Here is a 24,842-nt window from a genome sequence, read left to right as displayed (position 1 = left end):
AATACTGCTAGAGCTCCAGCAAACAAAGTAATCCCTTCAGTTATACTTTTCCCCAGGAATTTTTCACGGTCTGTAAGTAATTGTACTGAGGTGTTTGTCAATCAAATTATGTAAACAAGCTCCCAGTGATTATTTCACTTGGAAAACATCCATTTACCCATAAAACTCATGAGAAAAATCAAATTTGGAAGTTACCACAACTTATATATACTACACATTTTGCCTCAGGAGAAAAACAGTCAGGAAAAAATCTGCATAAATGCACAAGGGCACTTTTTTTGTAAATTTTTGGATTTGCTTATCTACAAGGTAAAAGTATCTGAAGTCATAAACAAGCAATCTAGCTATTTTACAACCTCACATTGTAATAACCTTATATTATTTTGCTAGAATTAAATGATCTCTGTATAGAAAATGAATGCCAGGGTAGTACTGTATTTTTTTAAGCATGATAAGCTTACTGTTTTCTCAGTACATAATTTGCACATAACAAATATAATCAAGGCGTGAACACTGGAACTGAGCTACAAAAATTTATAATTCTGTGAGATAATTCATCATCTGTCAGGATGAAGGATAAGACCTAATATTAGTGGGCTGAATGAAGTTATTTTTTAAATAATTATATAAGATTTTTAGAATAATCTTGGTACAGCTGATAACATTGAGTTTATAATCTTCAGTCGAAAGACCGTTTTCCCTCTGGATGCTATACATTTAGAGATACCAGGGTGACATAGTGGATTTTAGAAAACAGGAAAAATACCTGTGAAAATGTTCTCATACTTCGGGATTGTTAGGTGTTACAAGTATAACAGCTATTTCTATTTTTATGTGGAGTATCATGCTTGTTTTATGATGCTCATTTTTTCAGTAATACTAAATGAGTTTAATTTATGCACAGGAATTAGTACTTCTACATTTTCATTTTTATTGCACGTATACATCATAGAGTTGTACAGATTAATAAAAAAAACCTTTTTATGTTCAAGAGAGCAGAAACAAGGAAGGATAGTGAAATGAATAAAAATAAGAAATCATAGAAAATCAATAGAGGAAATTAAAGGATAACAAGAAAGCTCTATAGCTGACAGTAAGGAAAATAAAACTAATTTAAGGCCTATTTAGTACAAAAGGAAACCTATCAATGCTATTTCAGAAAAAAAATGATTAAAAGATAATCATAAATGGCCCAATTTTTCAATAAATATTTCAACTCACTACTTGGGGAAAAAGCAAAACAAGATACACATTGCATATTTACAATTTTAAAAAAATTATTCCTAAACAGGTTATTAGATGGGTAAGAAGTTGTTGGATGACTGCACTCAGAGCATCATGGGATGCTACTTGGAGCTGGTGACAAGTGGAGAAACACAAGAGTCTGTCTTGGGACCTGTCATATCTGACATATTTATTAGTGACCTGGAAACCAAACTGGGAATACCAACAGACATGCTCAAAGGCAGGACTTTGATTCAGACCTAGGTAGGCAAGAGTAACAGGCAAATAGGAATGCTAGGGGCAAAGACAAATGGGAATACTAGACCTGGCTTAGAAGAACCTGGTTTAGAAGAACCACACTGTATGATCCACTCCTGAACTTGAATACAGGGCACCCTGACCTGGATGAAAATGCTACTTCCACAACACAAAGTGACTTCAAGCAAGAAGAAATTCTGGTTTTTTGTAATTCACACTGGGTTGTGAAAAGCAACAGAACCAGTTATATTAATTTAGTTCTCCAGAGGAAGGAATTCCTGACCACCTTTCCCTGGGCCAGTGTACAGGCTGAAACTCTCCGTCCGTAACCCCACCTGAAGGCTGCTTGTCTCTTTCCAGTGGAGTGGTCATCCAAGACTTGGATCTCACATGACATAGCAGAGTAACCTGGGCTTGGACTGCAATGGAAGTGCTGTGAGAAGGTCTGTAAAGTGACAGAAAAGATAAAAGTCACACTGAGGGGTAGTAGTATTGAGACTATCATCAGTAGCCCAAAGATACAAGAGACAGAATGACAGCATGGAAATGTTTTGAGGTCTAATGGGAAAACAGCAGGAAGGTTGGTTGGGCTGGTCTGTTCAGTTTGGAGCTAGTTGTGAAGCACTGGGTCAAACTGGCAGTGCTGTCAGTGTTGATGCAGCTAGTGGCAGACAGCACACTGAAGCAGGGAGGATATGTGGTGGTGTCCAACCCTTCCTCCTTCTGACTGATTCCAGCCTCTCATCAGTGATTCTTCACACCAGAGGTGGTGGGCACACTGTTATTTAGACTAAGAGCTCATTAACTCCTAGCTATCTCTTTCATGTTAACTAATAAGTTTTTCCTTTTGTACTGTAAAGGTGCATCCACTCTGACTGCAGACTGTCTTTGTGCCTGTCTGAAGATGCCTGAGTGAATCAGCCTGAAAAGGAGCACAACAGCATTGCAGCAGCACAGTAGTCACATGGGTTGACCTTAGGGCACTGACTTGTCTCTCAGATGGGTCAATATTTGCCAAGACTCCACTTAGTAATTGCAATTCCTCCGGAGATCTTCTACAAGCATTTCCCAGGAACAAGGAGCACAGAATAGGCATCTATAGACAAAATTACAAGTCTGACTTGTGCCTGTACTAACTAGAGCTGACCAGGAGGATATTTGTCAAGCCTCTAACTAGGTCTCATTTGACTTTGTTTTTCTTCTGTTGCCTGTGTATTTTGGTGCTGAAAAAAATCTCCGGAGCAGTTAATTAGGGGTGAGATAAGAAAGGGTTTATTTGCCAAGGCAGTAGGTGATATAGACGCGCGTGCCGGCCGTGCCTGAGAGGTTACATTTTATAACATTATCCATCCAATCCCAGATGTGTCCACCCTTTGGCCCTTCCTCTGGTCCGCCCCGGGTCCACCCCCTGAGAAATGGGTCTGGGGTGTATTTTGGGACCCCTTATTCATCATCTTCAGCTTCATCAGAGCACAAAGGGTACATAATTACCTAATTTTTGACCGTATTCTGTGGTTTAGGCCCTGATATGCTGTTCTCCAAACAGTCTAGGCCTTTGCCTTGACAGAAGACTAAACACTCTGCTGTATTCAGAAGCAGATTGATATAGAAGGCATAGAATGGGGTAAGAGGGTTAGGGAATGTGTAAACAAGGGAAAGGGACAAAGGGGTTTCTGCTTTTAAAACCTTACCTATAAAACTTACAAGTCTTACAAATATTAGAAAAATAAAAAACCATTAGGGGCTTAAGGCATCACTTCCCACACAGTTATACAGAGAAGACCTTTAAGAAACATAAACAGAGAAACAGTCACTGGCAGATGTCACTACCATTACATCTGACAGACAGAGGTCCTGGCTGAAACTGTGTCCAAGACCCAGAAAAGCAGATTAGGCAGAGATTATCAAATCCCAGCACCTCACAGTGCTCCATTAAAAATCCCTATATATGTATGTAATGGATGCCAACAGTCTGCTTTTGGCCCTTCACTCCCAGTTCTGTCTGCTAGGTCACCGGCCCTGTTGAAGCAACTCCTCCAGCTGAACCACTGCAGGGGGATGCAGGCACATCCCCTGTGGTATTTCAGATTGGTCCCCTGGAGCAGGGGCTCACATGGCTAAAAGCATTTGAACTGCCTGTGACACTGGGCCACCAGAATGCTCAGCTGCAGCTGGCAGCACCTAAAGGAGAAAGCCAAGCCCAGGGAAGCTGTGGATCATTGATTAGTCTCTTTTGCAAGAAGGGTTGTTCACTGATTCTAATAGCCAAGCAGCAAGTTCAGATAACAAATTGAGGGGTTTGTAGCCAAGACTCGTTTGACATTGGATAAGTGCGTAATGTAGTAAAAAACAAGGTGTTTTGCAATGCACAATGGCTCGTAGAACAGTTAGCCTTGCTCAACTTTGGTACCTCTATTAAGTGAAAAATATTGATAAACTGGCAATTAGCTCTCAGAAAAGCCAAAAAATTACTAAAGCAGACTCTATACTGCAAGTCTTCAGCTTTCCTTCTATGTTGCTTAGGAAGGATAAAAACATATACAACTTTGTTACATCATTGATTGTGTAACTAGCTGGAAATGGTGGAAATTGTAACTGTACAGAGTAAAAATTAAGGGATATATCTAAGCGGTTCACAAAAGTTTTCCATTGATTCTCTAATGCAAAAATAATCCCAGTGTATAATCAGTAGGTTTTAAGGGAGATGTGTGCAACTTCAAAAAGCAAGTCTTAAAGGCTTCATTAAACAGGGCTACCAGGTTTTGATCTTAATATCCCTTTCTTTTTTACATTTATTAATCTATGAATTGCTGCCTCCTGATGAAATTTAGCTCCATGCCTCCACCCAGTGGGCCTTTTTAACCAAGAAGAGCCCCTGAAAAGCGCATGCATACACACAGTACTAGTGGAAGCGAGGGTGCTACAAATTGTTTCTTTCCATCTTTTTTGTGGAATGGCTTAGCTGAAACGGAGACAGGTATTTGATATTACCTTCTGCACCTAGATAACCACAAATATGAGATGTTTGAAAATGTTTTAACATTGTTTTTATAATATGTTTGCTGTTGCTATAGAAACCCTGAGATTAGCTCAGTTGGTTAGAGAGTGGTGCTAATAATGCCAAGATCACAGGTGCAATCCCTGTACGGGTCATTCACTTAAGAATCAGATTTGATGATCCTTGTGGGTCCCTTCCAACTCAGAATATTCTGTGAATCTGTGACCACAACTGGGAAGCATCCAAATCCAGCTAGCACCGGGGAAAAAACTTAAATTTCAGGTTGTTTTTTGTTATTTTAATCTAAAAATCTGATATTAGCTTTAATTTTTAAAATAAATGCAAAGCAGATTACAATACTGATTTTTGGTAATAAATAACCCCTTACTTTGTAGTACTTATTTTCCATACTTAAACTAAGGAAAAGTATGTTCTACTTTTTTCTTTTTCCAATTGACATTTTTTAGCTACTTGCAATGGCATCCCTGTTTTAAACTGAAATAACTATCCTAGACATAATATCCTAAAAACTTATAACAAAATAAGTTCTGTGGATGTGAACTTATCTGTTAAGTTACATGAGTTATTTCATATATATGCACCATTTTTGTACAATGGTGGTTCATATATGCTGAATATTGCTTAGATTAAGAAACACACAATTGTTACCAGTTCTCCAACTGTCTGTGCTTTCCATCCCAGTCTTTTCTGTCAGGCCTCCAACTTTTCTGTGAGGTGTCACTATCCATTAAACAATGTAAGCCTACAAGGAAGTGCACATTTAATATATCAAAGAAGAAAACACTTTTGTCCCAAGCTAAGAATAAGAACAAGATTCCTTCCTCCATGCCTGTTAGAGAAGTAGAAAATACACTTCTCTGATTCCCCACTACTTTAATAACGATAACTTCTTTATATCTAATACCAAAACCACTCCAGAATAAGCCTCTTTCACATACAATAGCCCTGCTACTCTGCAAAAAACTGTTTACAATTTATTTATACTACCATAGAACTGAAACTAAAAGACAATTAAATTAAAGGATAATGAAAAGCTTTACAGGCTGTAATTAATCTGCAACTGGTAACAGATGCAAAAGTCTGTGATCTTCAGTACACATTAGACTTTGGTGGAGTAGGAATAATAGCCCAAACATATTAGATAAAAATTCAAACTGCAAACAAGTCATACACTAATCATCTGTTCTTACATTTCTTATACCACAAGTTGAAGAATTTTTGTATAAATTTCTTAAGTTTTTAGGAGACTACTCTGTTCTGAGACACCCAGTGCAAACTGACAGACAGAAATGTTTCTAGCTATTCCTGCTTTGGGTTTTTTTTAATTGTTTTTTCATGGTAGCGCAGCTTTTTTACAGCTGCTAAAGGTCTGAGGTAGCTTAACTTCACATTTGCCAAATGACATTCTGAGGAAATAAAAAGTTATGACAGTCTTACCTACACATTACACTTTCAGGTTAAGATCACTTCTGATTCCTTTGTTTTCTGCCTTTTATTTTTTTGCTTTTCAGTTACCAGTTTTTCCTGAAATAATAAATATCCAAATGTCACCATAACTATGTTTTTGGTTTGTGAATCCAAATATAAGGAAGTCGATGACCTATTGTAAAAGAGTTTCCAATACAACCCAAGCATCTTCAAAAAGTTAAAAATATAAAAAAATTAAGGGTCTTACCATGAAAGTCATGACTATATATATGTTCTGTAGAATACCTGGACCTTTCAGAACCAAGGAATTTGGCAAACAGCTTTCATTATGATTATTTGCTGATTATTAAACATCTAACTTGTAGTCAAAAAACCTTACCATTTCATCAGTTGTGAATGTTGAAGGTATGAACAATATTCAGAACTTACTTGAAATTTAAAGCTTCCATGACAATTCCTTTTGGTGATGAAATTTTTTCTAATATCCAATCTTAACCTTACCTAGTGCAACTTGAGGCTGTTTCTTCTTGTCCTGTCACTTTTTAATTAGGAGAAGAGCCCAACCTCCACCTGGCTATAACCTCCTTTCAAGTGGTTGTAGAAAGCAATAAGGTCTCCCCTGAGTCTCCTCCAGGCTAAACAACCCCAACTCCCTCAGTCGCTCCTCAGAGGACTTGTGTTCCAGACCCTTCACCAGCTTTGTTGCCCTTCTCTGGACCTGCTCCAGCACCTCAGTGTCCTTCCTGAACTGAGGGGCCCAGGAATTGGACACAGTACTCGAGGTGTGGCCTCACCAGTGCTGGGTGCAGAGGAACAATCACTTCCCTGGTCCTGTTGGCCACACTGTTCCTAATCCAGGCCAGGATGCCATTGGCCTTCTTGGCCACCTGGGTACACTGCTGGCTCATGTTCAGCTGGTTGTCGACCAGCAACCCCAGGTCCTTTTCCAGACCGCTGGGCTGCTTCCCAGCCACTCTTCCATCAACCTGTAGCTCTGCATGGGGTTGTTGTGACCCAAGTGCAGGACTTTGCACTTTGCCTTATTAAACGTCATACTGTTGGACTCAGCCCACTGATCCAGCTTGTCCAAATCCTTCTGTTGAGCCTTCCTACCCTCCAGCAGATCAACACTGCTGCTCAATTAAGTGTCATCTGCAAACTGAGGGTGCCCTAAATCTCCTCATCCAAGTCGCTGATGAAGATATTAAACAGAACTGGCTCCAATCTTGAGCTCTGGGGAACACCACCAGTGACTGGCCATCAGCTGGATGTCACTCCATTCACCACCACTCTCTGGGCCCAGCCATCCAGCCAGTTATTTCATCCAGGCAACAGTGCACGCATCCAAGCCATGAGAAGACAGTTTTTCCAGGAGAATGCTGTGGGAGACAATGTCAGAAGCTTTGCTAAAGTCCAGGTTGGGAGCATCCACGGCTTTTCCCTTATCTGCTAAGTGCATCCCCTTGATATAGAGCGAGATCAGGTTAGTCAAGCAGGACCTGATGGGTGATGGCACAGGATGATTTGCTCCATGACCTACCCTGGCATCAAGGTCGAACTGATAAGCCTGTAGTTCCCCAGATCCTCTTCTGGTTCTCCCTGTAAAGAAAAGACAAAACAAAACAAAACAAAAACTAGCCAAAAAACTACTCTGCTAGAAAAAAAAATAAAAATCCTAAGACTTAGGCTGCAACTTAAAGAAAAAACCAGTCAAACAGGATAAGAGGTCAAAGGAAGGATGAGGTAGCTTTCTGTTTTCTCTCTTTATTTCTCTATATAATTAACTTCAAGCATGTGCTTAAGCCTCAGCAATTGAAGATGAAGCCCATTCCTAAGTGTGCTTCTTCTGAACAGGGACAGCAAGTGAGGATGTGGGCTGGAAGATCTGCCCTGGTCCTACATATGCAGCTGAAAATTGGATAACTTGCTCTACTACAAAGTAAAATGCAGAAGTGGAAGGTGTTCCTGTGTGTGTTGTAAATGCGTTTTGCTCCCTTTCTGCACTCCCAAAGAAAATAATTGTTAAATACAAAATATTTGTAATTTTTGGCATGATTTATTGCTCTTAGTGCAAAGGCAATTTATCAGCATGCCTCCACTGCCTTCAGAGCATAATACTGTAAGGATTGAGGAGCAACAGCCCATACACTTGCAGGTTCAGAAACTGAAACTAGCACAAAATGATGTATACAATTGGTTTTAAAATAACATTGACAACGGTAACCACTACCACCTGGACAAGACAATATAGTTTTAAATTAAAAAGTGACTATCTTAAGGAATTGCCTGAACATCAGACCAGTGTTTACAGGTCTTAATGTGGGCATGTAAAGTATATCCCCTTTGCTTTAATCTTGAGCATAGTGCATATTAAGTAGTGTTCTGTTTTCAGACCTACAGTGCAATCCAATGTATTGACACCTATACAACAATTATAAAAAATACACCACAAATAAGTTGATATTTTAATGTGTGTTGGTTTATCAACTACTAAATGTATTTTAATGCATACCAGGTTCCTTTAAAAGGAACCCAGTCTACCTCATTAAATCCAAATACCATTTTCCACTGAAGATACCAACTTTATTTATCTTACCTATAAGGAAAAATTACAAAACTCCACCAAAATTAAATAAGTAGGAGGAAAAGAAATCATGAATATCAGTAAAAATTGTGACACAGAATGAACTTATGCTTTTTATACCTATAATTTCTATTGATGGACAATTATCTGGAGAAATCAAAACAGCATTAAAAAAAGCTTTCACTGCATTGTCTTTGGAGAATTAAACGTATGTGCTGCATTCACAAACAGAAATTATAACTATTTCTCTCAGATGACAAAATCTCACATTCATTATTACAGTGGAATACAAAATATCACATATTACAGTTTTATATTTGAGAGGAGACATTCTACCTCCAGCAGATATATGTTACATGATTCTAAGTGCGGAATGTTTGGGAATTTTTAACTATCCTCAGAACATAAGATGCAAACTGAAAAAGGACATTGAAGCAAAAGGAACTGCATTTATGAAAAATAAGCTTAGCTTAAATTTCTTAACATATAGGGTTATGAAATATTTGGTCTTAATGGACTTTTTGTATCCAATAATGTTGTCTGATGAAGTTTGATGACCTAACAATTTCAAATAACTGTTAAATACCCAGTAGTGTGGATGTAGACTTGAATGCTGTGTTGCCAACACTCAGGAATGCCGACAAAGCTAAATTTGTCCCCTGTATACAAACACGCAGTAAAATTTCTGGAAGCTTCAAATGCTCAGTACCAGTGCAGATCAGCCATAAAGCTTCCTGCCATAAATCTGATGAGTCTGGGCCAGATCAGATGTACTGTGTGCACACTGAATGCAGAGTTCATATGTGCACAGTAAATCCTACATGCTGAGACCAGATGAATTTCCTGCCAAGGAGATGGCCATCTGTGAAGGGCAGCTTCTTCCACTCCTCCCTGGAAAATCCTCAACAAAAAGAGAGCAGTCCTGTCATCAGGGAGAAACCCAAAACTGGTGTAGGTAGGAAGTATAAAATATAACAGCCTGAAGACTGTTTAATATAAACACTCAATTAACATATGCAGCTCCTGGGGAAACAAGCACTTAACAGCACCAGCCTGACCAATCTGGTAGATCCTTCTACATACAAATCGACAACGCATCCTTGAAACTAAGAACAAATTAAAAAATTCATTCTTAAGTATTCAATTTAGGATTCCATTTTGAAAAGAAGTGTATTTATTTTACATTATATTTGATCTAACTTACATGGACAATAAAATAAATTGAATGTAAATATTAAAAACTGAATGGTAAAAAATTAAGGTCATTCCATTATGTAGCATTACCTTCCTACTGTACATGTTTTACCACCTGGGTCTTAAAGCAATCTAAGCAATGTGTAACTGACTTTTGTCAGGCATTGACTGAAAACATACTATGTATTACAGTTGAGTTTTAATTTTTTAAAATGTTAAATAGGAGAATTATTTACAGCTTTATGCCAGCATATCTTTGACTTTTAGATTAAAGTGACATGGCAGCGACTGTAGGTCATGTACTTTCCATCTGCCATTGGCAGTTTAAGTCTTTGTACTTCATTATATCACAGAAAGGAAAGGAAAAAAAATTTTAAAAAAAAAAAAAAAAAAAAAAAAAAGAAAAAAAGGAAAAAAGAAAAAAAGAAAATAAAGAAAGAACAAAAAATAACATGCCTTGTAGCACAACATGCCTTGTAGCAAATCATTACTGTTGAACTAAAAGAAAAAAAAAAAATCAAAGGAGAAAGAAAGAAATCTCTGCAACAAAATCAACATCTCCCTGCTCAAAAGTGGCTGCAGAGCATAGTACTCTGCTGCCCTGTCCTGGTCAGCTGTGTGTGATACATTCAGGATAGTTTACTATTTTTCACTCTGCCTAAATTTTAAAAGAACTGCACTGTGAATCACAAAATTTAAGTGTTCTTGCCAAATGACATTTCTAGAAGTCTAGGTGTTAGAACTAGCTACCACAAACTCGTATGGGTAGGTATGTATCTCTAGGAGTGACACCTGCGATTTACGTTCAGATTATTTGCCCCTTGACGGCATCCTCACTGACTATAGAAAACATTAAGAACACTAGAGTTAGAATTTTACATTTATTCTTAAAACAGGACAAACAAAATTACCCTCAGTTAATAGAAAAATATTTCAGGAATTCCGTTTGTTGTTTTTACTTACTAGTTTTTGTGTCTTAGAATACCTTTCACTACATGGCCATGTGCCTTTGGTCAGTCAGAGTCACCTGTCCTGGCTGTCTCCTCCCCACCTCCCATGCACCCCCAGTCTCCTTGACAGCGTGGCAGTACAAGGGCCTTGGCCCCTTGTAAGCCCTGCTCAGCAACAGCAAAAACATCTCTCTATTATCAATCCCGTGCTCAGCACAAATCCAAGACATAGTCCTGCACAAGCCACTGTGAAGAAAATCAACTCTACTCCAGCCAAAGCCAGCACACACATTTCTAGTGAGCAAATGTGGATTGAATAAATTAGTTAGCTTTTTTTTTTCCTTTTTAATCTGCAAAGTGGAATCCTCAAATATAAGTTTCTAAACAAATGTGTTGCGTTTCCTCAACTGGGTTGATAGCAAGATACTAAAAAAATAGATACAAATGTGGAGATAATCTTTTGGGGAAAATACATAAATCCAGACTTGAAAATAATAATCTAAATTGCTATTAATTAAAAGCTACATAGAAGAAAACAAAGTTAATGACAAAGCTATACCTAAAAGGTAGAGTAATTTACATGTTGTAGGTCCAGTTATGCAGCAGCTTTATGAATGGACCAACAATTATTTTACCAAAAGTTCAGACTGAACTACCTTAGACTTCTTTTTTTTTTTCTTTTTCACATCCCATAAAGGTTTTCTTTAGAGGAGTCAGGAAGCTATTGCATGGCTCTCAGTTCATTATTAACTATCCACTCAGCAATTTCCAGAAGGCATGACTTAGTAAAAATTCTATGGAAAGTTGGTATTTCAGAGATTTCTCCTGTCCTCACAGACTTTATTAAGTGAGGTGCCCTTCCATTTTCCTTATGTTTACAACATTTCTATCCATTAATCCATTTAGAATTGCTTCTAAATTCTTGGATTAATGATTCAAAACACTACTTTGTGAAAGCAGAAACAGACACTAAGATTAAGCAAGTTTTTAACTTCATGTTCTTTACCCAACTCCTAGTACAGACATAATTTACCAGACTGTAAAGATAAAAAAAATCCAAAGCCTAACTTGTCCCTCATTTCCAAAGCCTTAGTAACTTCACGTATCAAAGGTTTTATTTTTGCTAGTAGTGGCACGGAAATTCTTTCAAGATGGGTACAGGGTAAGAAAGTCCTTGGGCTGTCAAAGTTAGCTTAATGAGATGATCTAGTTCAGTTACTTATTATGATTTCCCAAGAAGTTATTTGCAAAACGAGCAAAGAAAGCTTCAGATTCTGTTCCTCAGAACCAAAAAGAAAATATGAATGTATTGTACTTTCTTCCCTTCCTTATTTCTGATTCACCACTTCACTGGTCTATAATGAAAGGGGGAAAAAAAAGAGAGATCTGGAAAGCTGCCTGCATTCACTGATTACACAACTTATATATACAAGAATAAAATGTAAAACTGTGAAGCTCTGTCCCTTCCACTTCATCTAATTCAGATGATGTACTGGAAAGATATCAGTACTTGAGATCTGCAGGCTTTCAGAGAACAGAAAACAAACTGCTAGAAAAGAGCATGTGACTATAAAAAAAAAAAAGGAACAGCAACAGGACTTTTTCTATGAAAAAGAGGACAACTCCTCTTTTTCACATTTCAACATGATAGAGATCATAGAGGGTAACAGACACATGCGACCAAAAAATGGAAGCAGCACGAATTCACATGGAAGGTGTTTCATGTTATTCAGAAAGAACACAAAGCAAACATGCTAAGTCTTTTGCCCTCCTGATAAAAAAATCCCCATAACTAACAATTGCAAATACTTGTTGTTTTCATTTTTTAAAGTAAAAGCTGACAGCCTAGAATGATAAGAATCAAACTAGACTCTCTGTACTAATGTTTGCCTTTCCCATTCTCTGGGCACTTTGCAGGTTTCTGCTCTTTAATATTTCAGCTCAGAACCATTCGAAACTGGCAATTACAACAATTATTGGGGGGAAAAAAAGCAGGAAAACCCAGACCAAAAACAGAGAGGGAACAGTCTAAAACACAATCAGCATGTTAAATTTACACTTCCTTTTTCTCATAAAACAGACATGCCCATTTCAGAAAAAGCTCCCACACTTTCTGTTGGTGCACTAACTTATGCCTTGCGTATAGTTTTTCCAGATGACATTACAGCATGAGGATTCGAAGCCTTGCAAGAAGTATAACAAGATAAGGCGGAAAAAGCTTCAGGATACTGACACAAGTAACATTTCAGCCTACACAAACTCCTGAACTATTCCTCATTTAACAGCGCTTGTCATACAATTCAAAACTATTTTTCCTATGCATTTTAAATAAGGACTTTTCTGCAGTTGACATCAACTTCTAAATGAGATAATGTAATACTACAAATAATACTGCAATACTGTAAACATACTGCAAATATTATGAAGCACGTCCTAAAAAATTTCTTCCAATATATTCCTTTAATGTCTAATTATATGCAGAAAAAAACTCAGTATTATTTCTTGGCTGCCAAAGTAGACTGAAATAAAGGAAAAAGTATAATAGTATTCTCCTGTATAAACTTAAGGAAAATAGTTTACTTGTTTTATTGGAAACTGATTAGACTCACGAAGAATGCTTTCACTTTATTAGGTCAAAGATCACTAACTGCATCTACAAACCCAAGTTTAAAAGAAATCTTTTTCTAAAGATGTTCCAAAGAGCAAAGATTTAAACTTGATACACAAAACCTCAACCCATCTACCTGATACAGCATAGCTAGCAAAAATCACCAAGCAAAAAAGTACGTGGTCAAGTCCATGAGATCTTTACATTCAAACCATTTTAGGATCTTTTGTAAGTTTTCTTCTTTGTGGAGAATGATAAATAATAGCCATCCAAGTATAGTATATGTTCTCTGTTTTCATGTGCCAAACCCTATCCAAAAGCACACAAGACATGCTCCTAGAACTGGCAGTTCATGAGACATCAAATATGTCCCATGTATCACTTCAGTCCCCCCAAGTAAGTATAATTTAGTAGCCACAATTGCAGGAAGCGTTAGATTCATGTTCAGATGGCACCAGGCCCTAATGATTTTGAATCCAGGATATTAGGTAGCTAATAGAATTTAAGTTTAGAAATCCAGACCATTTATTTTCAAGGTACCAGATCTCTCTCTTACTCTCAGCACACAATACATATTTTCAGGATGAATATATCACTACTAGACTGATGAGATAAATCAAGCCAATAACAAAAGTAATATAGAAGCAAAATAACATTATTTATTAAAAGTAATTTAATAAAATGTCCACAGGTAACTCAAATATATGCAGAAGTTTAGGTATTTTGCTGTATTTTCTGAAGAAGAAACTCTACTTGTAAGTTTAGATTTGGCTGCCCTTTTTTAGTCTTCTTACTCAATATTTTATAAGCTTCCATTTTCTTTTGCTTGTACAACCGTTGAGCTTCTTCTCTTTGTTGTTTTCTTTTTTCTGCTTCCTGAAATTAAATAAAGATACATGATTATGAAACAATTACATACCTTCTATGACTGTGAAGCTATCTATAAGCAATAAAATTTATTTTTGTATAGATACTGGCAATTAGGTACTGTACTAACAGTAGAAACACCATTACTCTTAAAAGCATAATCAGGATGCTCTTTCAGCATATACTGCAATCAAAACACACTATATAGCCTAAAGCTTCAAGAAAAGAGCTAAGATTTTTCAGTAAAGCATCCTACAATAAGGTTTGTTGCCACAATGCATACTACTTCCTTTCTGCAAAATATACTCCTTGACTTTTCTCCTTAAATGAAAGAGGCAAAAAAGTCTCCACTTTCTCCTCTTGAGTGCAAGGCAGAAAGAGTGTGACACAGGAGCTCCTGTGTAAATGTCTTGGCAGTGCAGATGTGCTACAATACTGGACACAATTGCCTGGGACAGACAGATAGAACTCAAATATGCAATACGCCACAAATCAGACTGAAGGTTCAGTTCATCTGGAAGACTTTTTTCTCATAAAGTTTATAGTCTTTGAAATGCAGTGCCACGATGACCACAAAGGTGGATGTTTCTGCAGAATGCCTGAATAAATCACAATTTAGCAATTATATTTTCATTTTCCATGGCATAGATAGTTTCAGTGACATACAAAATCTAGTAAGACTTGCTCCCTGAGGTAGAATATAAAATTAACCAGAAATAACCCAAGGAAATATTTCTAAACAGAAATCTAAGAGGTTTCAGGAAAAAGAACCAATAACCAGTCAAATAAATGAACAAAAAAAGATCCAAAAATATGCAAAGATAATGTCTCTCCATTCAGAATCCTGCAGTTATTTTACCAAAACAATTAATATAATTTATTCTTTTTTTAAAAAAGCAGAGCAGTATCTACTTTAACTTACCTGTAATTCACTCCCTATCTAATACTTTTACCACTATTCAGCATACTGTTGTAAACAACATCCATTTAAGCTACCAACCAAATGCTTTCAAAGCAAGAACGTTCATCTTACTTAGACAGTTGCTACTTACATTAGTATTTTTTTCTGATCTTTACTAAATCCTAGCTTTTTTAGGCCAAAAAAGGCCTTTGTGGAGGCCAAAATTATGTCTTTATTTCTCTTCCCAAGATAAATAACAGCAAATAGAGTGTTTGCTAACATACATGAGGGTAAAGTATATGATAATCATGCCAGTCCTCCACATAAATGATATTATTATTGTGGCACTTAGCCACACTGTTTTGCCTAAATATCTTGAATAAGACTAAAAATGCCAACAACTCCCCTCAGGCAACTTCTATGAGCTGCTCAAAGAAAATTCCTTGCAGTCTTACTGGTGTTTTATTTGTTCCCATTCCCTCTAAATAAGCTGGTCATAACATTCATTTCTATTGGCATGATCTGTAGCTAACATTCAAAAAAGCAGCTATCAGCTGAATAACCTTGTAACTCACCCAGACTCACAAAAGGATCAGCTGGCATAAAACTAAATATGGCTAAACTAAAGAAATAGAGTGTTTTATCCAGCTATATACTTATATAATAGTTACTGAAATTTAGTATGTCAGCAGCAAGTCACACAACTTCTGCAAGTTGCACTATGTGCCACTTTACCGTGCAACGATGTACTGGGAAGGAATAAACCCAGTTAAATAAGGATCTCTCAAATCAATAACTCAAATGAGTTATTCAACAAGGATAATATTATAATATGTCCTGTAAAAATAATTCCCATTAAATTAGAATGAGGAGAATTACTAAAAATTTTGGCCGTGGATACTATTACATTTAACTGTTTCACTGCTGGCAAAGCACATCAAAAGGTAAAATGAAGACTGCATTATGGTAACGCCATAAGAAATAGGATGGATATTTAACTTTTCATCACGAGATGATGGTATTATTATTACTTCCCCTTCTACAGTATTTAAGTGGTCTAATATAATCCACTGGGATATGCAGATAGAGCTCTAAGCTTTTCTTGATGTACCAACTGACATAATAAAATTCTGCTAACAGCAACTGCAAGACAAAAATGGTAAGAACAAAGAGAATGCTATTCTGACTGCCTGCATGGCTGAATACTACTGTCAAGTTGAAAAACACTGAAGGAGTCCTAATGCCTGTATTCTTCTCCTACGGTCCTCTGTGGGACATTGACAGGTAGAAATGGTATTAATCCAGCCTTTGTCTACAGTCAAGAAAGAACTTTGTTTAAGATTTACCTCTTTCTTCCTAGCACGCTCAGCCTTTATTTTCTCGTACTCTTCTTTTGCCTTCTGATTGGATGTTTTCTTCTTAAACTTCCCTTCAGTCACAACTGACCTGTAACAAAACATACATGTACTTCAGACACTGATTATCATCAAGCAGATATAACCATATATCCCACAGGCACTGCAGAATCGCTTCCAATGTTTTTTGCATATTCAGGGAAGTTAATTGCAAATACAGACTTCGAAGAGTCATCCTTCTACACTGAATGTAGACCTGTTTGCACCACTCTTACTTGATACCCAACACCATTCCATACCATGCAGTGAGCAATCACCATGAAACACAACAAACTAAACTCCTTCAATGCAAAATGTACCAAAGACTGAACTCACACAACTTTAGTAACACACATACCTTATCTGCTGGATCTTCACAGCAGATATATCTGGATGATATTTCATGAAGTTTAAAGAGTGCCTAAAGAGTTTTCCCCATTATGCAACCTCGTCAGAGCTAGAAAACCCAAATGCACTAGCTTGGAGCTGTATTATCTCTTTCTAGTTCCAACAGACAGATGCAGCTGCAGAGATGCAAGGACAGCCAGTGTCGGCAGACTGCCTGCTAGAGAAGTCAGGCTGACATGGCAAGGTGAAAAAGCACAGTAGTAACAACCCCTTTCTAAAAGTTTCTTCTTGAATGAGATGGCATATTAACATTCTGAAATTAGATACTGGAAAGGTACAGTATTGTCCTTAACGTTGTGCAATAAGGAACTGCAACTATGTTCCTTCCAGAACCTAATATAAAAGACTGCCCGTATAACTTTTACCAAAGCAAAAAGAAGAAGAAAACCAGTGCCATTTGTCTGGCATTTACTGTCACATTACTTTAAGTGGATTTTTTGGGTTATTTAGTTGTAATTTTTTTTTTCTGATTTACAACAAAGCCATTACATAAATAGTGTGGTAGCAAACACATTTCACACTTAAAAAATATAAGCCTTGCCAGATATTTAGTGGCTGTTCACTAACAAAGTTTTTGATTACTCTATCACTTGCACTACAAAAAAGTGAAAAGTAGCTATCAGCATCAAGGAGATTCAGATCAAAAACAAAGAGAATGTATTTGCTCGCGATTTCATTTAAAAATACCACTCTCTTCTGGAAAAAGAAAGAAAAATTTTTGCTTTATTCTTATCTCCACCTTGTGGCAATACTGTGCAATGATGTCTCATCGTCTCAAAGCTACTTGCATTGCCATTTATTTTCCTTACAATCACGAAAAATATTTAAGACCTAATGGCATTTTCAGTAAAGCACATCACCATACTCAAATCCATGTAAAGTATAAGATCTAAAGTATTTCTTTAATGATTGAAACAATCACTTCTTTTTAAAGACATATTTTAAAAACTTACTCTTCTGCTTTATTAAGCTTTTGTTCTGATAACACTGAATCCTCTGGTGTCCTGTGCCTCCGCTTCTTGAGCATTTCTTCCTCTGCGAGGTAAAGATGTTTCAAGTGCTCTGGATAGGTATCAGTAAACTGATCATTCTGTTGGGAATGGACCTTTCTTCCCTTTCTCAATAATCTCCTGTACTGTCTTTCGATCTTTTGTTTCCTCCGAAATGCAAATCCTCGTCCTGAAAGTATAAGAAAAAGTGAGTTAAATACACCTGTGCTCAAACGGTACCAAACCACTCACCTGTTGTCAGGACAATCTCAATCTGTCTCCTTTACAAAATGGAAAAAGCCACTATGTGTGTCAATTTTAATAAGGACCAGTCATAAATTCAAGGAAACAATGACTGTTTTAATTATAATTCCCTACTGTTGCATTGAAGCTTGCTGAAAATTATTACTGAAAATTATTGCCTAAACTCAAGAGAAGACTGCAGACATTGCTCCTTAATGACTACTCAGCATTATACACCTTTGCCAGTGCTTTTTAAATCCAGTGAAAAGATGTGTTAACATTTCACTTCTTTCCTACTTTTGACAGCTTCATAAGAAACGTCGAAATAGATTCCAAAATAAGCTCCTAAAGGTAGTCTCAGAAAGACACTGATAATAATACTGTCAGCAGCAGCTGCTGTGACACAGCAAAAAGTCACTAAATCTCTGTATTATGCTGTATTAATAATTAATTGCATCTTTGCATTTAAACAGTATTTTATTGCTACTACTTTCTTTCTATACGTGTTCAGAACGAACTTTTCTACAGCTCCAAAGGTATGTTACATCACAGAATCATTTAGCCTTAAAGGAAACAACAATGGTTGTTTCAGTGTCCGTCAGCATAGAACAACTCACCGAAGTTTAAGCCAAACATGCTTTTTTCCTAATACGTTTTTATTGCACTAGTCTTAAGAGCTACTGGCTTTCATAATATTCACTAACAAAACAGCTTCTAAAGGGAAGTCAAACTAATCATAACTTTTTCTTTAATTCTTTCTCCAAAGTTGCAACTTCAGAAAAGTGCTGCTGAGGCCAATGCTCTTTTTCCTATTCGTTTTTACATCTGCATAAACATCTATCAGTAGTCCGAACCTGTTTTCAAGTATGTTTAAGGGTACAGCTTTCTACGGGGTCTGCACTCCCGAGCCCCGGGAGCTCCAGCTCACACCGGCCGCCCCCACCAGCCCTGCAGCCCCCGGCCCCGAGCCGATGGCCGCAACTACCCCTCGGGCAGCGGGCAAGGCGGGCCCGCGGCTCCGCCAGGCGTAACCCTCGCTAAGGCCGTAGCTAAGGCCCAGCTCGGAGCTGGCTCGCGGAGCTGGGCCACCTTCGGCACCGCCTTCGGCCCCGACTCACCCTCCTGGACGCTGCCCACGAAGCTGCGCAGCAGGACGGGCCTCCACCGCCGCTTTCGGCCGGGCGCTGAGGCACCCGCGCCCGCCGTGGCCGCCGCCGCCGCCGCTCCGGGCCCGCCCCGCCGGGCCGCCGCCATCTCGCTGCCGGTGCGGCGCACCCCGACGACGTCACGGAGCTGCGCCACCGCCCCGCCGGGCCGCGCGGGGGGCCATGTCGCGGCCGGCGCGCGCGCTCCCGCGCCAGCTGCCCGCGGCGGCGGCGGCGCGCGCACTGCGGCGCGCGGCGCGGTTCGTGCGGCGCGCGCTGCCGCTGTGCCGCGCGCACACCGTGGAGTTCTTCACGCGCGGGCTCTGGGAGCGCCTCGTGGTGCCGCCCCCCCACACCGTGCTCGAGGCGCTGCGCGCGGCCGGGCCGCTCGCGCGCCCCCTGGCGGGGGCCTCCGACAGCGCGGCGGCGCCGTGCGGTGAGTGGGGCGGGAGCGAGGGGGCGTCGGCTGCGCTCGGCTCTTCCTGGGAAACGGGTGGGCTTGGACCCGTCGCGGTCCGGAGGAAGCGCAGGCGTGGTGGGAGTTGCGAAAAGTGTCGCAGTAGCGGCAGTTGTGACTGTGGTCTCATTCTGTAAATTTCATTCCGTTCGTTTAGAAACGAAACGAAACTCTAAACTGTCAGACTCATTCACTCTGACTAACTTCTGAAGAAGTAAAATTAAAAAAAAAAAAACACAACAAAACGCACAAAAACCAAAAAACCCAAAGCAAACAGAAAACCTCCGCGTAAGTGGAAAGGTGTAATAGTCAGATGTTGAAACTGGAGATGTGGAGGACAGCTGGAAAAGGCTTAAACACTGCTTTCCTACATATCTGCAATAATGAGTGTCTGGCAGAGGAAGACAGCTGTTTTATTTCAGACAAGATCTATTTAAGAGGCACTTCATATTTTTAGTGATTTTCACGTAACTCAAGAGGAAGCCAGCTATGAAATTGTGTTACTGAATTTACTGCAGTCCGAGTAGAAGGGAAACATACCAGTAATAGTCTTTCAGGCAGAGCACAGAAATGAGGATAAAGGATCTGAAAGCTGTGGTATTTGGGGGGACTGAGCCCAAGCAAAGAGATCAGTTTCAAAACCAAGGTAAAATCTCTGACAAAGCACTTAGCGGAGAAAAACCTGCTTTGTGCCAAAGCTTATGGAGTGTAGATAGCTGTCACATTGCATTAGCACTGAAACGCTGTGCTAAATGGCACGTGAGACAGGAAAGCATGTGGAGCACACTAGAAGGGTCCGCAGAAAGTAGCATGTGGAGCTGTGTACTTTTTGGCATAGAAGACAGGCTAAGATAATGATTTGGACTTGGAAGGAGATTGAAGAACTGTGAATTGCTACATCACTTGCAGCATTTCACTGTTGGATCTAGAGACCTCTCAAAATATTAACTGTAAGCCTCATTTTTAAAGGATTGAGGTATCTGGGAAGAAAACCCACAGAGTTTATTTGTGCATGAAAAAGACACTGGATTATAAATTACCTTCAAGAGCCAGATGGAAACAAGGCAGTGGTCCGGTCAGCAAGCAAGTATTGGGAAGCAGCAAGGACAAACTTAATGTTCTTGACAGGTAATGTCAGAGTCAGAACTGACTCAGAGACAGAACATAAAATTGAATGTAAATAGAGGCTGGAACAAAACTAATTATTAGATGAAATCATCAAAAAGAGAACACTAACTGAAAATTAGTCTGACCTTACCCATTTCTATGGAAAAACCCATGAAATTATTCAAACTCTGATGTGGTGGCCTGTAGAGGAGAATGAGAACCAGAAAGGCAGAGTATTGCTTTAGAGATTTTAAAATCAGATTAAAAAATAATGATCTATATTCAATGGATTTTACAGAAATTACTGAAACAAAAGAGGCAATTTATGGCTAAAATGAAGCACACCTCTTAGAAGGATTTGAAGCCTTCATGCTGTAGCTAAAATACAGAATTTTTTCTGTGTTTTCTGCAGGGATTATTTCTGCTAATTAAAAAAAAAAAGAATTTCTCCTTTTTCTAACTTTAAAATTATAATATGCTGTTTAACAGAAGGCACTGTAATGGAATGGGTATGTTCTTGCTGATTTGGTGGTTCATGCCTTACTCATTTGACTGCATGGTATCTGTCCATCCAGTCATAAGATGAATATGAGCTTCTCAGTGAAGATACCTGCAAACATTACTTATATTTGTATTAAAATTAAGATCGAGAAACTTAGTGTCATAGTTTGAGTGCACTAGTGTGACTCAATAACGTAGAGATCAGAAACCAACCATTAGAGATTTTGAAACCCAACATAAACATAAATTACTCTTTCATGTTCAAAATTATCAGATATCTAAATTTTAGTTATTTATTACCTTGAAAAGGGTATTAAAAGGCCCTCATAACATGCTACCATGCAGAGAGCTACATTTTTTGGAGTGTGGCTGTAAGGATAGGTTTATTTTGCATGCTCAAATGAATTTGTGGTCATCACCCCCAAATACCTTACTCAAAATAGGTGTAAATTACATTTTTTTTTCACATGGTAAAACCTTTGCTTCTTAAGAGTTTGAGAAGTTTTACGTTTATACATTTGCAATCCCCAAACTATTATGAAAAGTTTTCAAGGATCTGTTCTAATAGGGATCCCAAGTTAAATTATAGGGAAACATAAACTATATTTGACAGAATTGATCTGAAAATGTGAAATTGTCAGTTCATACTCACACAGCTCTGCAAACTAAAAAGTTACATCATTGCAGATTGGCACAAAACTGTTATTCTGGCCAATGTTTTATGTTACTGTAGGGATTTTGACAAACATATGTTGAATTGTAGTTTTAGAAGCTAGCAAACAAGAAATTACAATTCCCGGTACAGTATTATATGCAAAAAGATAATCATGTTACAGAACATTACATCACATGTTCTGTAAATCAATTTCAAAGAATATTTTCAAACACTCATAAGATGACATTTCGTCATAATGATCACGTAAAGGATGGAATCCTTGTTTTGAGTTGTACCCTGCCGGAAAATTAATGGTCCCTTTTTAGATTCAGAAAACGGGTGTATATTTCTATGCATCAAAAAGCTGACATTTGCCATATTGCATTTTGTTTATCGCGTCATTGCTGTAAATTGGACACAGGCACAGACAAATGTGTGTTTAAGTGTTTTCATATTTTACTGTAAATTACTGTTTGTACTGTAATTCCAATTTTTGGCCATATTTTTCTTTCCTCTGAAGATTTGTTTGCAAATATACAGATTGACTGGTTAAAAGACATACAAGATTTCCTCTTTTGAGCATCCAGCGTGGAAACGTTTCAAGAAAACTTTTGGTTTTAATATTCATAAATAATGCTTAGTTCGACAGCTGCCATTCTGTAGCTTGGAGTTAGGCTTCAGATACCTTAATACGGTTGGGTTTTTTTTCTTTTAGTTGGCAAGCTGGGACAACAATTTAACTTTAGTAGGAGTATTATTACAGGTAATACATTAGTGATCTTGTATGAGATCCTTATAGTTCTGTTCATGTTCTTCCACTAGATAACCAAGTTCAAGGAAGTCATAGAACATGGGTATTGCTGCATTTAATTTCACCTAAGTGTGGTTTGTAAGGATAGTAAATATATTTTGTGTCAGCTGCTGAAAAAGTGAAAACAAGCAAGTAGTGGATTTATAAGTTTTTCACGAGTTCTGGCAAAAGAAGCAGAAAACTCCCAATTTCAATAACCAGACTTTAACCTAGAAAAGTTATTAAGTTTCAGGGTAAGTTTTATTTGTGTGATGTAGTGGAATCAGCAGGAAGTAAGGTGAAAGGAAGATTGGGTTGCTAAATATCGTGAACTCTAATTTGCAGAATATTTACCTCTGCTGTTGATTTTGGTGAGCTATTTGAAGGTCAGATGGGAAAAATGAGGGTAAATTTCTTCAAGGTTATCGGTTTAATGGTTTTCTATACTGGGGTCAGGATAGTGTTTTTCTTTTTGTGCTGTAACAAATTTGTATATGTAATTCACATGATGGTTATTTCCACAACGATTGCTGGCTGAAAGTTGCCAATGAGGTATATAACCTGTATTCTTTACAGAGGATGTGAGAGATACAGGTTTTGCTGAGTTTTGCATGATGTCTGATGTTGTAGAAGTGACGTGTTTTAGGTCAATGTCATTCTTACATTTAGTCTTTTGGTAGATGTTAAGGACATGGCCATCATGGTACCCAAGGAGTTAATGTTGATCCAGTCTGAAGAAAGGAGACTGTAAACCTTGCAGTAGAAATTGGTGAGATAGCCCTAGCTTTCACTCCAGATATAGCTTTAGTACAGTATGGATGTAATTACCTAAACTCAATATTTAATTGTGGTAGCTTGTACAGGTATGTCATCTTTATGTGCATATTTGTGCCCATTTTTTAATGATCTCTTGTCTGCTCAGAATGACTTTTCCAGATGAAGGGATATATATGATGACCTAGCATATATAGGTCATTCTACAATGTAGGATGACCTATATATTGTAGAAACTTCTGTTGGGACTGAGATGCCATTCTGGGTTGAGATATTAAGCAAGTCTGAGGCTTTGAAACAAACCTTTGCCAGCGCCTATACCATATATATATCTGTACCATACATTGGAGGCCTGGTGTGACCATGCTGGTTACTGAGGAAATAAAAAAAGGAGATAAAGAGCAACATAAATGTATAGTAGAACGTGCCAAACTTTTCTCCAGTGTGTTATACTAAATACTAGACCAATTCAAAGTGGTCATAATTTGCATGAAACAAAACGGAACACCCACTTCTCATCAAGAAAATTAGATTTCTCCTTCACCTGGCAAAACTGCTGAATGGCTCTGCACCTTTTGACTTAATTTCTCATGTCTATTGCTTTCTCAGTATTGTTGACATAGAATTTATTGCTTGATGAGTCTTTTAAACCTTGTTCTCTTTCTTGGCAGATTAAGGATTTCTTCCCATTGCATCTGACCTAGAGATTTCTATGCATTTTTTACTTTTTCAGACTAATGCATTTTGTGAATGTCTATGAATTTTCTGGAACACTGTTCATCCCCAGAAAGTCTAAAATAAGTTAAATGAGTGAACCTCCCTTAAAAATAAACTGAAATTTTCTTCTTCAGCAATAACTCAGGCTGTGATAATTTCATGTAAGAGCTCCTTGCATAACACTTACCCAGCAGAAAGCAAAAATACTCCTTTGTGTAGATATTTACTTCTGTTGAAACTTTTTTTTTTAAAAAGAAAACGAAAAAAACAGTTCTGTCCATTGGTCAAAAGTGTTTGACTATCTTATCCCATTGCACCGGTCTCTTCCATTATTTGCTTGATTTGAAAGTATTGTCGGAAACCAAATTTATTTTTCTTCAGTCATTTCAAAATGCACACATCTAATTTCTTGTCTTTCTGTAGTATATCTTAGAGAAGAGACATTAGAAATCAAAATTGCCCCTTCTGCCTAAAGAACTGCATTCTTTATTTCTGGTCTCTAATATCCTGTTAGACCCTTATGCTTCATGAAGGGCTCACTAACTAAAATTTACTGGGTGTTCAGAGGTTCAAATAAGGCAGTCGTTTAGAGAGAAAGGTGGCCTTCTTTTTTGATTTTGTAGTGGAGA

General features: G+C 38.0%; 2 protein-coding genes across 5 annotated transcripts in view; one reads left to right on the top strand and one right to left on the bottom strand.

Annotated features, from left to right (window-relative positions):
* Positions 1-12,542: 12,542 nt before the first annotated feature.
* Positions 12,543-19,342, bottom strand: CCDC59 (coiled-coil domain containing 59). The gene is made up of 4 exons (XM_027747831.2): positions 19,186-19,342; positions 17,789-18,014; positions 16,380-16,479; positions 12,543-14,141 (listed from the first exon to the last, which is right to left on the bottom strand). Exons 1-4 carry the CDS (start codon positions 19,319-19,321, stop codon positions 13,980-13,982), a joined length of 624 nt encoding a protein of 207 aa, XP_027603632.2. The 5' UTR covers positions 19,322-19,342; the 3' UTR covers positions 12,543-13,979.
* Positions 19,343-19,380: 38 nt separating this feature from the next.
* METTL25 (methyltransferase like 25) overlaps positions 19,381-24,842 on the top strand; it is a 47,154-nt gene continuing 41,692 nt past the window's right edge. For 2 of the 4 annotated variants that reach the window (XM_039386716.1, XM_027747801.2), the window contains exon 1: positions 19,381-19,648. In XM_039386716.1, the coding sequence (XP_039242650.1) occupies positions 19,396-19,648 (253 nt within the window). In that variant the 5' untranslated portion in view covers positions 19,381-19,395. Of the gene's footprint in view, positions 19,649-20,699; positions 20,798-23,402; positions 23,492-24,842 lie in introns of those variants that run through there. The other 2 variants (XM_039386717.1, XM_039386718.1) reach the window with 2 other exon arrangements.

The sequence above is a fragment of the Pipra filicauda genome, unplaced genomic scaffold (assembly GCF_003945595.2).
Source record: "Pipra filicauda isolate LSUMZ 115617 unplaced genomic scaffold, ASM394559v2 scaffold4_size7858003_pilon, whole genome shotgun sequence".
NCBI lineage: Eukaryota > Metazoa > Chordata > Aves > Passeriformes > Pipridae > Pipra > Pipra filicauda.
The sequence above is the reverse complement of the archived record's forward strand: the minus strand, read 5'-3'. Positions and strand labels throughout refer to the sequence as shown.

Bases quoted from the DNA above. Each gene is read 5' to 3' on its own strand.
- CCDC59 (XM_027747831.2), bottom strand. From the start codon at position 19,321: ATGGCGGCGGCCCGGCGGGGCGGGCCCGGAGCGGCGGCGGCGGCGGCC. The intron at 16,480-17,788 runs GTAAGTTTTTAA...GTTTTGTTACAG, and splicing joins AAGCTTAATAAAGCAGAAGA to GTCAGTTGTGACTGAAGGGA. The intron at 14,142-16,379 runs GTAAATCTTAAA...ATTTAATTTCAG, and splicing joins AGCGTGCTAGGAAGAAAGAG to GAAGCAGAAAAAAGAAAACA.